Source organism: Chiloscyllium punctatum, chromosome 32 (genome assembly GCF_047496795.1).
Source record: "Chiloscyllium punctatum isolate Juve2018m chromosome 32, sChiPun1.3, whole genome shotgun sequence".
NCBI classification, from domain to species: Eukaryota; Metazoa; Chordata; class Chondrichthyes; order Orectolobiformes; family Hemiscylliidae; genus Chiloscyllium; species Chiloscyllium punctatum.
This window is the reverse complement of record NC_092770.1, coordinates 32,298,491-32,312,228: the sequence shown is the minus strand read 5'-3', so window position 1 is coordinate 32,312,228 and position 13,738 is coordinate 32,298,491. Positions and strand designations below refer to the sequence as shown.

At 42.2% G+C, this 13,738-nt stretch overlaps 1 protein-coding gene across 9 annotated transcripts in view; it reads right to left on the bottom strand.

The window, feature by feature from the left end:
- ppp1r12a (protein phosphatase 1, regulatory subunit 12A) overlaps nucleotides 1–13,738 on the bottom strand; it is a 190,001-nt gene that overhangs the window by 93,151 nt on the left and 83,112 nt on the right. For all 9 annotated transcript variants that reach the window (XM_072552037.1, XM_072552034.1, XM_072552030.1 and 6 more), the window contains exon 2: nucleotides 5,345–5,475. In XM_072552037.1, the coding sequence (XP_072408138.1) occupies nucleotides 5,345–5,451 (107 nt within the window). In that variant the 5' untranslated portion in view covers nucleotides 5,452–5,475. The remainder of the gene's footprint in view (nucleotides 1–5,344; nucleotides 5,476–13,738) is intronic.

The following is a 13,738-nucleotide window of genomic DNA, read 5'->3' as shown; positions in this document are numbered from 1 at the left end:
TAAGCTTTCAAAACAACATCAAGATCTCTCTGCGAAAGGATGTTCAAATCCTCCACGTCACAAAACAGAAACCCAAAAGCACTTGATTCAAAAAATTAACATAACAAGGGGAAAGATACGTTATGTAGCAAAAAACGCACAAGGGAATGGGAAAGTCCACCATTGAGCTTGTCAATCATTACGAAGCACAAAGCCATCTTGGACAGGGTGGCAAACATGCATAGTCTCCAGCACGGAAGATGAGAATTGCTATTTCTCAAGGAGGATATTCTGGTCATGAATCAAAGCAAAAAACGCTCCCATCATAGGTACAATGCTGTCGGAAAAGGGAGTCTGTTCAAAATCTACCCCATTTAACACAGTGATAGCACCCCTCAACACGAAGAAAGATATTCACAGTGTGAAGACAGGACTGGACCTCCACAAGAACGGAGGAATGGTCAGTTGCACCACATTCATATACAGGTACATTAGCAGCAGATTGAAGATGGTGAAACCAAGTACAATTTTCCCTCAAGTTCCTAGCCACAGGTGTTAACCATCAACTATCATTCAGAAGGCGAGCTGTCCAATCAGTCTTGGTGCTGCTGAGCCACTCTAGTTGATGGACATGTATGCCCACCAAACAGATTAAATTCATGGTCTTTGCACCCAGGTTTCCTCCAAGTGGTGAGCAACACAAAGGAATATGGATTCATAGGCTGGGGAGAGTGGTGACAATCAAAACATTTCCTTACCCATGCTTGATGTGATGTCGTAAGACTTTGTGGGATTTGGAGCCACTGTTGAGCATTCCCAGGACAACCCTTAACTTACCAACTGACTGTACACCACTATGCCACCACCTCTTATGTCTACGTTCCTGGGAAGACATGACACAGGGAGCAAGTGAGGACTGCAGATGCTGGAGATCAGAACCACAAAATGTGTTGCTGGAAATGCGCAGGTCAGGCACCATCAGAGGAGCAGGAGAATTGACGTTTCGGGCATAAGTCCTTCTTCAGGAATGGAGGCAGGGAACCTCCAGGGTGGAGAGATAATTATCTCTTTAACCTGAAGGCTCCCTGCCTCTATTCCTAATGAAGGGCTTTTGCCCGAAACCTCAATTTTCCTGCTCCTCAGATGCTGCCTGACCTGCTGTGCTTTTCCAGCACCACTCTAATCTTGACTCTGATCTCCAGTATCTGCAGTCCTCACTTCTAACTAGGGTGGCCCATCTTGTTCAACTCCTTTAACACTGTTTAAAAGTTTGGTGAGTGGTTTGCTAGGCCATTCAGACAGCAGTTAGTGATTCAACCAAATTAGTGAGAATCTACAATTCATTCCCAATGAAGTAGACTTTTCTCAAAAGGAAATCAGTGAACCTGATGCATTTTCACAACACCAAACTTCTATTATTCAACTTTTAATTCTGAATTTCTTTAAAAATCCCATTACCACAATCTATTGATGGCGATTCAACCACAGAGCATTATGTCAGTCTTGATTATTAGTCAGGCAACAACACATTATTGCTACAGTTCTAAAGAACCCTCGCCAGACCACACTTGGAATATTGTGTTCAGGCTTGGTTGCCTCATTATAGGAAAGATGTGCAAGCATTAGAGAGACTGCAGAGGAGATTTATCAGGATGCTGCCTGGACCGGATAGCATGTCTTATGAAGAAAGGCTGAAGGAGCTGAGGTTTTTCTCATTGGAATGAAGGGAGAGAGGTGACTTGATAGAGGTGTACAAGATGAGAGGCACAGATAGAACGAAGAGTCAGAATTTTTCCTAGGGCATAAATGGCTATCACAAGGGGGCATAATTTTAAGGTAACTGGAGGAAGGTTTAGGGAGGATGTCAGAAGTCAGTTCTTTACAGAGTGGTGGGTGCATGGAATGCACTGCCAGCTGTGGTAGGAGAGTCAGATACATTAGGGGCATTTAAGCGACTCTTGGATAGGCATACGGATGATAGTAAAATGAAGGGTATGTTGGTTAGTTTGAATTTAGAGTGGGGTACAACATCAAGAGCCAAAGGGCCTGTACTGAGCCGTGTTCTAAGTTTATCAAAGGCCTTTTTTGAAATTCACACAGGCTACCTTGACTATCCTGCCCTCATCAACCTTCCAGGTCACTTCAAAGAACTCGAACAAATTTGTGAGGTGCGTTCTCCCAGACTCAAAGCCATGCTGACTACTCCTTATCAAACCATCTTTCCAAACGTATATCTTACCTCAATTTTTTCAAGTAACTTACCTACCACAGATGTTAGGCCTACTTGTCGACATTTTTTTAAAAAAATTCACTTGTGGGGCTTTCGGCATCGCTGGCTGGCCAGCATTGATAGCCCATCCTATTTGTCCTTAAGGTAGTGAGCTGCCTTCTTGAATTGTTGCAGTCTTGCTGTGGATTGACCCACAATACTGGTAGGGAGGGAATTCCAAAGGCTTTTTTTTGCAGCCCTTCTCAAATAAGGGCACAACATTCACTACCCTCCAGTCTTCCAGGGCTACACCCATGACTACAGCGATGCAAACATATTAGCTATGGCCCCCACAATTTCTTCTCTATCCTCTTGGATATATCTGGTCAGAATCAGATTTATCCATCTGATACATTCTAATACATCAAACACCACCCCCACTGACACATGGACTGTCCCAAAGATATCACCACCAACTTCACCAAGTTCCCAAGTCTTCATTTATTTCTCCACAGTAAACATCGCCTGCAGTTCTACTCATGCCCACTTTGGTCCTTGAGGGGTTCCATTCTCCCTCTTGAGTTATTGTTTTTCCTTTGATATAATTAAAGGAACTTTTTGGATTCATCTTAATTTTCTCAGCCAAGATTATCCTGTTTCCCCTTTGCACATCCCTGATTTCCTTTTCAGTAAACTCTTGCATCACTTATATACCCCCAGGGTATATATTCGCAGCTGCCAGTACCTGAACCATATCTCCTCCTTTTTTCTGGTCAAAGCCTCAATATCGCGACATCCAGAATTCTCTACTCCTGTCAACCTTGCCTTTCACTCTCATAGGAACATACAAACCTTAAACTCTAGCTATCTCACTTTTCAAAGGCCTCCCACTTTCCAGAGGTCCCTTTGGCTGCAAACAAAATACTCCAACTAGCCCCTGCAAGCTCCTGTCCAATTCCATCAAAATTCACCTTGCCCAAATTTAGAACTTGAACCTCTGCATAACTATTTTAACAGTTTTGTCCCTCTGCATAACTATTTTAAAATTAATAGAATTATGGTCACTGCTCCCGCAATGTCACCTCCGTAACCTGACATGCCTTATTTCCAAAGAGTAGGTCAAATTTTGCCCCTTCCCTAAAAGGACGCTAAATACTGCCTGAGGTAACTTTCCGGAATGCTCTTAAATTCCATCCTATTCCAGTCCTTCACGCGTTAATAACCCCTGTCTATGTTAAGAAAATTAAAATCCTCTATGACAACCCTATTGCGACTGCACGTCTCCCAATCTCCCTGCATAGTTGTTCCTCTAATTCCTGTTGACTATTTGGGGGCCTATAGTACAACCCCAAAAATGTCACCAACCTCATCTTATTCCTTAGCTCTACCCAGAAAGCCTCACTGGATGATTCTTCAGTTATTTCATCTAACTACTGCAATACTCGCCTTAATCAAAAATGCAACTTCCACTTCCTGCTTTCTACCACCTCTGTCCCACCTAAAGCACCTGCACCCTGGCACATTAAGCTGCAAGTCCTGACCCTCCCTCCATCATGTTTCTGTAACGGCAAGAAATAACCCAGCCCCATGTACTTATCCACACCCTGTGTTCATTGGCTGTACCCATCAACCCTCTTGCATTGATTTGGTCTTTACAGATTCATCATCCTCTGACTCAAGATATTTCTCCTTAATTCAGTTCTGAAAGTTCACCCCTTCACTCTCAGGCTTTGCCATAAGGTCCCTGTCTCTCTTACTAAGGGAAGTATCTTTCCCACGTCCACTCTATCCAGGCTTCTCATTATTCTGCAAGTTTTAATCAGATTCCTCCCTCATCCTTCTAAACTCCATTGAGTACAGACCCAGTGTCCTGTATCCTTAGATACAGGGCCCAAAAGTCCTCTCAATATTCCCACTGCCATCTGACATAACCTTATACAGCCTCAGTAATACATCTCTACACTTATATTCTAGCCATCTTGAAATGAATGCTAACATGGTATTTGCCCTAACTGCCAACTGAAACTGCACATTAGCCTTGAGAATCCTGAACAAGATGCACAATTCCCTTTGTACTTCAGATTTCCAAAGCCTTTCCCTGTTCTGAAAATAGGCTGCACTTTCAATCTTCCTACCAAAGTGCATAACATCACATACTTTGCCAAACTGTATTCCATCTGCCAGGTCGTTGGCTATTCTCCTGGCTTGTTCCAAGTTGTTGTGAAGCCTCCCTGCTTCCTCAACACAACTTGCCCCTCCAACTATCATTGTGTCATCTGCAAACTTAACCCTCAGTTCTTTTGCCCAGATTGTTAATGTATGTGAATAGCTGCAGTCCCAACACTGACATCTCCAGAGATTGTTACTTCCTCAAAGATTTTGAACAAATTTGTGGGCAGGACATCCACTTGACAAAGCCATGCTAAATTTTGCCCCATTTTACCATGCACTTCCAAGTACTCCACAAAAATCATCCTAAATAATAGATTCCAGAATCTTATTTACGACCATGGTCAGACTACCTGGCCTGTATTTTCATGCCTTCTGCTTCCTTCCCTTCTTAAACAGGAATGGCTCTTAGGATATAGGGTGCTTTTAGCATAGTCATAGATTCCTAAGTATTCCTCGGGCCATTATCACATTATGCAGGCTGCATTCAGCATAGTTAACCCATTTTCTCATTGCTAGCTGTTATCATTTATTCAACTTTTCCCTTCTCGTGGCCTGCTACCCATGTAATTTCCTTCTTTACCGAGCCCTTTCATGTCTCCCTCACTTTCGATTCTGCCCACTCACCCACCCTATTTGGGTTTCAGCATGAATACTATTAACATTTCTGATCAACAGTCACTTGACTTGAAATGCGAAACTAGGCTTTTTCTCAAAGATTCTACCGGACCCACAGGTTTCGCAGGAATTTGTTTTTGTTGCAGATTGAGAGCAACTTGGGTATTGCATAGGAAATCACAAAACTAGTTTTGTTGTTCCCAACTACGAGGGAATCATGATCCCAGTCTGAGACCCAGAGCCCTTGAAAGTCAGTTACATAGTTGTTTAAATCCAGGAGAAGGCTTCCAAGTCTTTGGTGCCTGAAGTAACATAGACAAGGAAAGCAAAATAAAAAAACAAACCTATACAGAGAAGTTGTCCACTTACTCTGCTATGTCTGCATATCCACAGGAAGCAGCAGCATGTAATGGTATCCAACCTTCATTGTCTGGCTGATTAATATTTGCAGAATGTTCCACTAGGAATTTCACCATATCCAGATTATCATCTATACATGCCTATAAAGAAAGAAATGAAAAATATTTTCATTCAATATTTGATACAAATAGTAAGATAAAAAAAACTCAAGCACACCTTTTCACAACAGCATCTTAGAAGTACTCAGTGGTTATGCTTGGCGATAGGAGACAGAAGTGGAGGTAAAAGGCTACTTGTATAACTAGAGCTCAGTGCACAGCAAGGATCAGTGTTGAGTCCCTTATCATTTGTGATATTCATATATAATGTAGATGAGAACGTGGGAAAATGATAAAGTTTGCAGATGACACAATGATTGACTGGGTCGTTAACAGAGGAGGCAATTCTTAGGCTACAGGAGGATATGAACAGATTGATCAGATGGGCAGATCAGTGGCGCACAATTTATCTCTGATAAATGTGAAGCAATACTTTTTGGAAGAAGGAAAATGACAAGGGGATACTCAATGAATGGTAAGATGTTGGGAAGCTCAGAGGATCAGTGCTACCTTGGGGAGCTTGCTCACAGATTCCTAAAAATAGGTTTGCTTGGTGGAGCAGTTGAGACAGAATTCTGGACACTTGCCTTTATCAATGGTGACATGGATTATGGGAAGAGAGGGTGTCACGCAGAGCTTTGGTTGCGCCACAGCTATCATACTGTGTGGGGCTCTGGTTGCCTCCACTGGGACTGCAGTGGAGGTGGTGCAAGAGGAGATTCACCCAGATAATTGCTTGGGATGTAACGCTGTGTTGCAGGGAAGAGGCTGGATAAGCTCAGGTTGTCTTCTTTGAAGTGGAGAAGGTTGATGGAGTTGTGACTTGATAGTGGCGCATTACATTGAGTGGCATGGACAGGGTGCACAAAGGGAATAGTTTCCCTTGGTTGAACAGTCAATATCAAGAGGGCGCATTTTTATGAAAGGCAGGTGGTTTAGAGTGAATTTGAGGAAATTTTTTCATGCAGTGCAGTGGAGATCTAGAATGCACTGCCTGGAAGGGTGGTTTGGACAGGAAAGCTGAAGTACCATAATATTTTGTGTCACTAGACTGCTGTAGACAGTCAAGTACTTCCTTAAAAAAAACAACATAAAGCTCCCCAGCTCTTCATGTCTCTGTTATAAACCCTCATTAAAATGCATGCAAACAAAACAGACCTGCAGGCTCTTGGGCACGACACCTCCCAAAGCTGACAAATGCAATTGTACAAATGATCAATGACCTGTCTCACTAATTAAAGTTAAATTATGAAACAAATTCAAGTTTACATTACACATTGTTCTTTGCACTTGTGATAAAAAACAGGAAGAGATTCCTTATACTCAAAGAGCAAAAGAGTTTTTTTTCCCCAGACAACATAACTAAGCTATGGAGTGAAGTAACCAAGTGAAAAAGATGCAGAGATGCCAGTGTTAGACCGGGTTGCACAAAGTCAGAAGTCACACCACGCCAGGTCCAACAGGTTTATTTCAAATCACAAGCTTTCAGAGTGTTGCTCCTTCACATGGAGAATGTGCAAACTCCACACAGACAATTGTCAGAGGCTGGAATTGACCCGGATCCCTGGTGCTGTGAGGCAGAAGTGCTAACCACTGAGCCATCATGCCACCCACCTCCTGTACACTCCTCATTCTCATGACCCTATGTCTACAGCTGTGCAACATTGTGAAATTTCCATTATATATCTGGGCTAAATCATGGTGAACAGCCCGTCAAAATTCAAAAATCAAATTCTTGCAGTCACGTAAACAGCTGCTGCCAGCATCCAAACTTGCAGCAAGTCCCTGTTCCATGATCACTCCAGTGCTTGCTGAACTATATTGGCTTTCAATCAAACAACATCTTCATTTTAAAAATCTGATCTTTATTTTCAAATTCCCTCAAATGACAGCAAGGGAACAGCAAGGCAGTTCCAAGTCAGTATAGTATGGCTTGACGGGGAAGTTGTGGGTGATGGTATACCCAGGTTTTGAAAATGCTGTCAAAGGAAAGCAAGTTGCTGCAGTCTATTTGGTTGGTAGTACATGACATCGTGCCATGAACAGAATTACCCTTCCAACGAAAAACGAATGCTTTTAATATTCAAAAGTAGCTTTACTCCAATCTGCCAGCATCACAGCTTTGGTTTTTTGTGTTGAACTCTCAAGTATCACAAAATCTTCACTTAGAATTAAGCTGCTTTAAGAATGCATTCTATGAACAGATATTTCGGATAAAAGACAGTGCGCATTGGATACCAGCCTTGCACCGATGGGATTTGATGCAGTTTCAGGCCAAACCAGTGGCAAGTCTGATGACTACTGCCTGGAGACATTCCAAGTTTCAGCAGTCTTTCAGCCCTCACTTTAGCAGTCTTGATCCAGTTCTGAATTGACGTTGGCACTCGGCTCAACCTTTCACAGAAGCCAGAGTGAGCAGCATGGGAAAACAAAGTAAAAATTGCCAGTTGTATGAAGTAGATCTGGCACATTTTTGGAAAGGAATAAAAACGAGCTTTATTCTTCAGGTTATCAAGTTATATCTTACATGGGAGAATTTGTTTTGCTGATAATCTAAAAGTTGCAGTGTTCTTTTTAGAATCAAAAAAGCTGTCTGACTTCAACTGAACTAAGAGAAGGCAACAGAGCTCTGAAATATCAGCCACAACTGAAAGGTGGAGAGACTTGATGGGCTAAATGGCCTCAGTCTGTTCCTGCGTCTGATGGTCTAAAATTAAAGAACTGCAAATTACTCCATTCCACAACAAAATAATATCAGTGGCTATAACATTCGCAATTATTCAGAGGAGCTAAGTATGCAAAAAACGTCAAAGCTGTTTTGCAGCTAAAAATCTAAAAGTTAACGCTGTATCACTGTGATACTACTGAGATCTGTTCAAGGCTCATCCTGTTTGCTATAGTTACCTCAACAGTTGTATCTGTGGTGTATTTTTTTTAAAAGGGTACTTGTGCTTTGTGTGTCAAATCCATTTTATGAAACACATTTTCATGGAATGAGGTTTACTCTGATAAAGTAATGGCTTGATTTTAATATATTCATCTTGGTTTTTCAAACTCTCCGCTACCTTGTCCTTCCCTATCTTCAATCGCCAACCCCATGATCCACCAAGATATCTGCGCATCACTAACTGCCTCTTAAGCACCTCAAATTTTAATCACTATCATTGAGACCTGTCCAGACCCTAAGTCAGTTGGACAGAATCTTGTGGGACAAGGTTTACACGTATTTGGACAGGCAAGGACTGATTAGGGATAGTCAGCACTGCGCTACACAGGATATCAAGTCTCACGAACTTGACTGGGTTTTTTTGAAGTAACAGAGGATTGATGAAGATACAGCAGTGGGCGTGTTCTGTATGGACTTCAATAAGATGTTTGACAAGGTTCCTCACAGTAGACTGGTTAGCAAGGTTAATCAACTGGAATACAGGGAGAACTAGCCATACAGAAATGGCTTGAAAGTAGAAGACAGAGGGTGGTGGTGAAGGGTTGCTTTTCAAACTGGAGGCCTGTGTCCAACAGTGTGCCACAAGGATTAGTACTGGGTCCACTACTTATCATTAATGTAAATGATTCGGATGTGAACATAGGAGGCAAAACTACTAGGTTTATAGATGACACCAAATTGGAGGTTTTGTGAACAGCGAAGGTAACCTCAGAGTACAGAAGGATCTTCATCAGATGGGCAAATGAACAAAGGAATGGCAGATGGAGTTTAACTGAGCTAAATGTGAGGTGCTGCTGTCGCCCTGTTTCCCTATCTCCAATCTGTCGAAGCAAACACTCACAGTATGATTTTACCTCCACCTTAATTCTGGGCCCTGGAGAGAGAAAAAATGATGGCCCATGTGCACAGAGACAAGAGTCCTCGGTCTTCTCTCAAACAGCAGATTCTTAATGAATTACATAGTCACTTACAGGGAGCAGCATCCAAATAAGGCAACATTTATGTTGATTGGGTGACCATTACTATCAGTGAGCATTGACAATAAAGATTAAACAAGCTGGCGCTATACAATGGATCTTCTTAAACTTAGGACCTGGCATTACATAATGGATGCTTTTCACCTTGTTAACCCACTACCCCTGCCTCTAGCACCTCATTGTTTACTGCAAGTTCTTATGTGGTCAGTCATGCTAGCTAAGCCTTTGTTACACAACCCAATAAACTTAACTCTTTCCCTACCTGCTCATGCCTTACATACTTTCTCGCTGCATTTTCGAAAGGCATTATACACTTCGTGGTAAGGTCTTGAGGAGTGTTGCTGAACAGAGATACCTTGGAGTGCAAGTTCATTGTTCCTTGAAAGTGTAGTCACAGGTAGACAGGATAGTGAAGCGTTTGGTATGCTTGCCTTTATTGGTCAGAGCATTGAGTAAATAAGTTCAGTCATACTGTGGCTGTACAGAACATTGATTAGGCCACTTTTGGAATACTGCATTCAGTTCTGGTCTCCCTGCTATCGGAAGGATGTTGTGCAACTTCAAAAGGGTTCAGAAAAGATTTACAAGGATGTTGCCCAGGTTGGAAGGTTTGAGCTATAGGGAGAGGTCGAATAGGCTGGAGTGGTTTTCCCTGGAGCGTCGGAAGCTGAGGGGTGACCTTATAGAGGTTTATAAAATTATGAGGGGCATAACGGTGCACAGACAAAGTCATTCCCCCAGAGTGGGGAACTCCAAACTAGAGATCTTATGTTTTAGGTAAGGCGGCAAAGATTTGAGACACCTAAGGGGCAATATTTTCACTCAGAATGTGAGTGTATGTAATGAGTCACCAAGTGGTGGAGGCTTGTATAATTAGAATTTTTTAAAAAGCATCTAATAGACATTATGGCTGTTGTCGTCATTATGGCTATCCCTCATGGTCAAGGATGATGGCCTTCATTCCGTTGATCTATTTGTGGGTTTTCAAGTGGCTTCTGAGTCCAATCTTGGCCTTGAAAGTTCTTCTACACCCAGGACAAGTAGTTCCAGTTGGCAGATCAGGCTTTGGTCGTTACTGCCTCGCTTTCCATTTTCTTGTCTTTTCTTCTCATCCTGCACACTTGTCGGCTTTTAAAGTTGCTGTCCTTTCTCTGCTGATGGTTTGCCAGAGTTTTCTGCCCTTGGTATTGGTTTTCCAATTGTTGACGTCGATGTTACATATCTGCATGTTGGCTTTGAATCTCTTCTGTTGTCTGCCTCTTTTAAGTTTGCCTTCTTTCAGCTGGGAGTGGAAGATTCGTTTCAGATGTTCGACTTTCATCTGAACAACATGTCTTCTCCATTTACTTGGTTCTTTATGGTGTAGGTTTTTGCTTCATTCAGCATGTGACATTGGTTCTTCTATCTTCCCAACTGATATTTAAGATGTTTCAAACGCAACGTTGATGGAACTTTTCAAATTTCTTCAGATGTCGTTGGCTTGTTGTCCAAGTTTCTGATGCATACAGGAGCAGTGTGATCACCACTACTTTGTACACTGACATTTTGGTGTCTGTCCAGATGCCACGATCATGAAAGACCCTAGTTTGGAGGTGTCCAAAAGCTGTTTCAGTGCATTTTAGATGTTCGATCTCGTCATTAAGATCTACATTGGAGGAGAGGTCAATTTACTCTTTACTCTGATCTCCAGCATCTGCAGTTCCCACTTTCTCCCATTGGAGAGGTGACTTCTGAGATATGGAAAATGGTCCACATTTTCCAGGGTTGTTTCGCCATGCTGAATTGATGGTTCTATCCAATTTGTCTCAGTTGCTGACAGTTGGTAGATGACCTGAGTCGTCTTGGAATTGATGGCAAGTCCAAGTTTCATGTTTGCACAGTTGAAGGTAGTCAGAATCTGTTGCAGGTGGTTTTCTGAGAGAACTACAACACTGTTGTCATCTGGTGATTGCAACTCGATGTGTACTCAGAGGGAACTCATAGATGTCTTGTTTTGGACTTGAGACGGGCAAGGTTTCAAGGTCTGCCATCTGTTCCAGAGACAATTTCTATTCCTAGAATAGGTCATCCTAGATGTGGATGATTGTCATAATAAAGATGGTGAATAAAGTTGGCGCAATCACGCATCCCTGTTTTACTCCTAATCTGACTTGAAAAGGCTCACACAGTTACTGTTGCTGACCATGACTGTGGCGAGCATGCCATCGTGGAGTCGTCTTAGGATTCAAATGTACTTTTCAGAGCACCCATAAGTGGACAGGATATCCCATAGGAGCTCCCTTGAGTCCAAGTCAAAGTCTTTGAGGTTGATGAATGCCGTGTACAAAAGTTAAAGTTGTCCACATTTTTCTTTAGTTGACGCATAGTGAAGACCATGTTGATTGTGTCACATGATCTGAAGCAAGCGTGTATCTCCAGAAGAATCTTCTCAGTTAAAGCCTGGAGCCTGAGATTCATGACGTGGGTGAGGATCTTTCCTGCTGTTGCTCACACGGAAATTCCACAATAGTTCCCCTTTCCTTTTGTACATGGTCATGATTGCTGAGTCTCTAACGTCTACTGATACGTCTTCATTTATTCAGATTTTGTTGAGAAGTTGATGCAATTGGTAATAAAGCAGGTTACTTCCAATTTTGTAGACCTCGGCTGGTATTCCATCGAGTCCAGCAGGCCTTGTTGTTTTAAAGTTTTGATGGCCTCCTTGACTTCAAGTGTTGGTACTTTACTGAGGGAGTAGTCAGCCATTCAAAAATGAATAGGAAGAGTTGAGGGGGATATGGGCCAAGCAGTGGCAAATGGGACTCGATTAATTTAGAATATCTGGTCGGTTTGGACAAGTTAGGGTGAAGTGCCCGTCTCCATGCTGTACATCTCATTTGATGCTACTCTGGAGCGAGTGAGTACGTCATTAAAACTGGCTTCCTATTTTAAAGGATACAAAAGGATATACTGTCTTTGAAATTACAGCAAACTGATCAGAATGATACAAGAACCCAAATGTTAAATCAGAAGGTCGGATAGCAATGCCTTGGCTTACATTTTTGCATTTAAAAACTTAAATGATGATTTGATACAAGTGTTTAAAGTGATAGAGTTTCAATACAGACAGAAAAATAAATAAATCTGCTGGTGATGGAATTCATTGAATGGAATAATCTTAAAATTAGACTCAAACTTCATAGATATGGAACAAACGAATGCTTTCCCTCTATTTAAAGCAAGAGAAATAGATCTCAAAACATGAACTCTCTCCAGAGGTGCTATCGGATCTGCTGTGCACGTCCAGCATTTTAAGTTTGCATCACGACTTATGAAAATTCTTTAGTGGGCAATACACATAAAAGGCAAAGTCAGATTTAACTACCCATCAAGTATGGTGGTGATCTGCCTTCTTGAACCACTGCACTTCATATGGCACCCAGACTGCTTTTAGGAAGAATTTGAGGATTTTGACCTGGGGACAACAGAGGATCAGCGACATAGTTCCAGTCAGGATGGTAAGTAACTTGGGGCAGGCAACTTGGTGGTGGTGGTATTTTCACGCAGCTGCTGATCTGGTCCTTCAAGGTGGTAGAGATTTTGAAGGTGACCGATGATTCAGCAAGTTGCTACAGTGCATCTTGTATTTGGTACACACTGTTGCCACGATGTTATAGTGGGAGTGGTAAATGGGATGCAAGTCATACAGGCTACTTTGTCCTAGATGGGCAATTCCCAGAGTGTTTATGTACTGTGCCCATCTAGAAAAGAAGAAATCTCTCCAATGAACTCCTGATGCGTGCCTTGTAGATAGTCAACTGGCTTTGAGGAGTCAGAAGCCGAGTGACTCACCACAAAAATTCCAGCCCCTGACCTGCTCCTCTAATCAAAAGATCTCTAAAGCTGGTCCACTGCAATTTCTCATCAATGCATCCACAGCCCTCAACCAAGGTGATTGACCATGAGGGATGCAGCAATGCTAATGGTTAGATTCTCTAGTGTTGGTGATAAACATTGTTTAACAGTTGTGATGGTGAATCATACTTTCCACTTTGCAATCCAGAGAATCATTGGACAAAGTCAACAAAAATACACATAATAATTCACTACACATGTACAAGCAGCCATGATTGAGAAAACTACAACAGGCAGCACAAAAAACGCAACTGTGCTGAACAATCAAATTCTGGCTACAAATGGGCGTATTCACTGCTCCTCTGCTTTGACGATTCATAAGCTTAAAACAAATGACAATTATGGTTCGATTTTATTTATTCCTGGCCCCAGGAGCAGATTAGGTAAAAAACAATGACTGCAGATGCTGGAAACCAGATTCTGGATTAGAGTGGTGCTGGAAGAGCACAGTAGTTCAGGCAGTATCCGTGGAGCAGTAAAATCAACG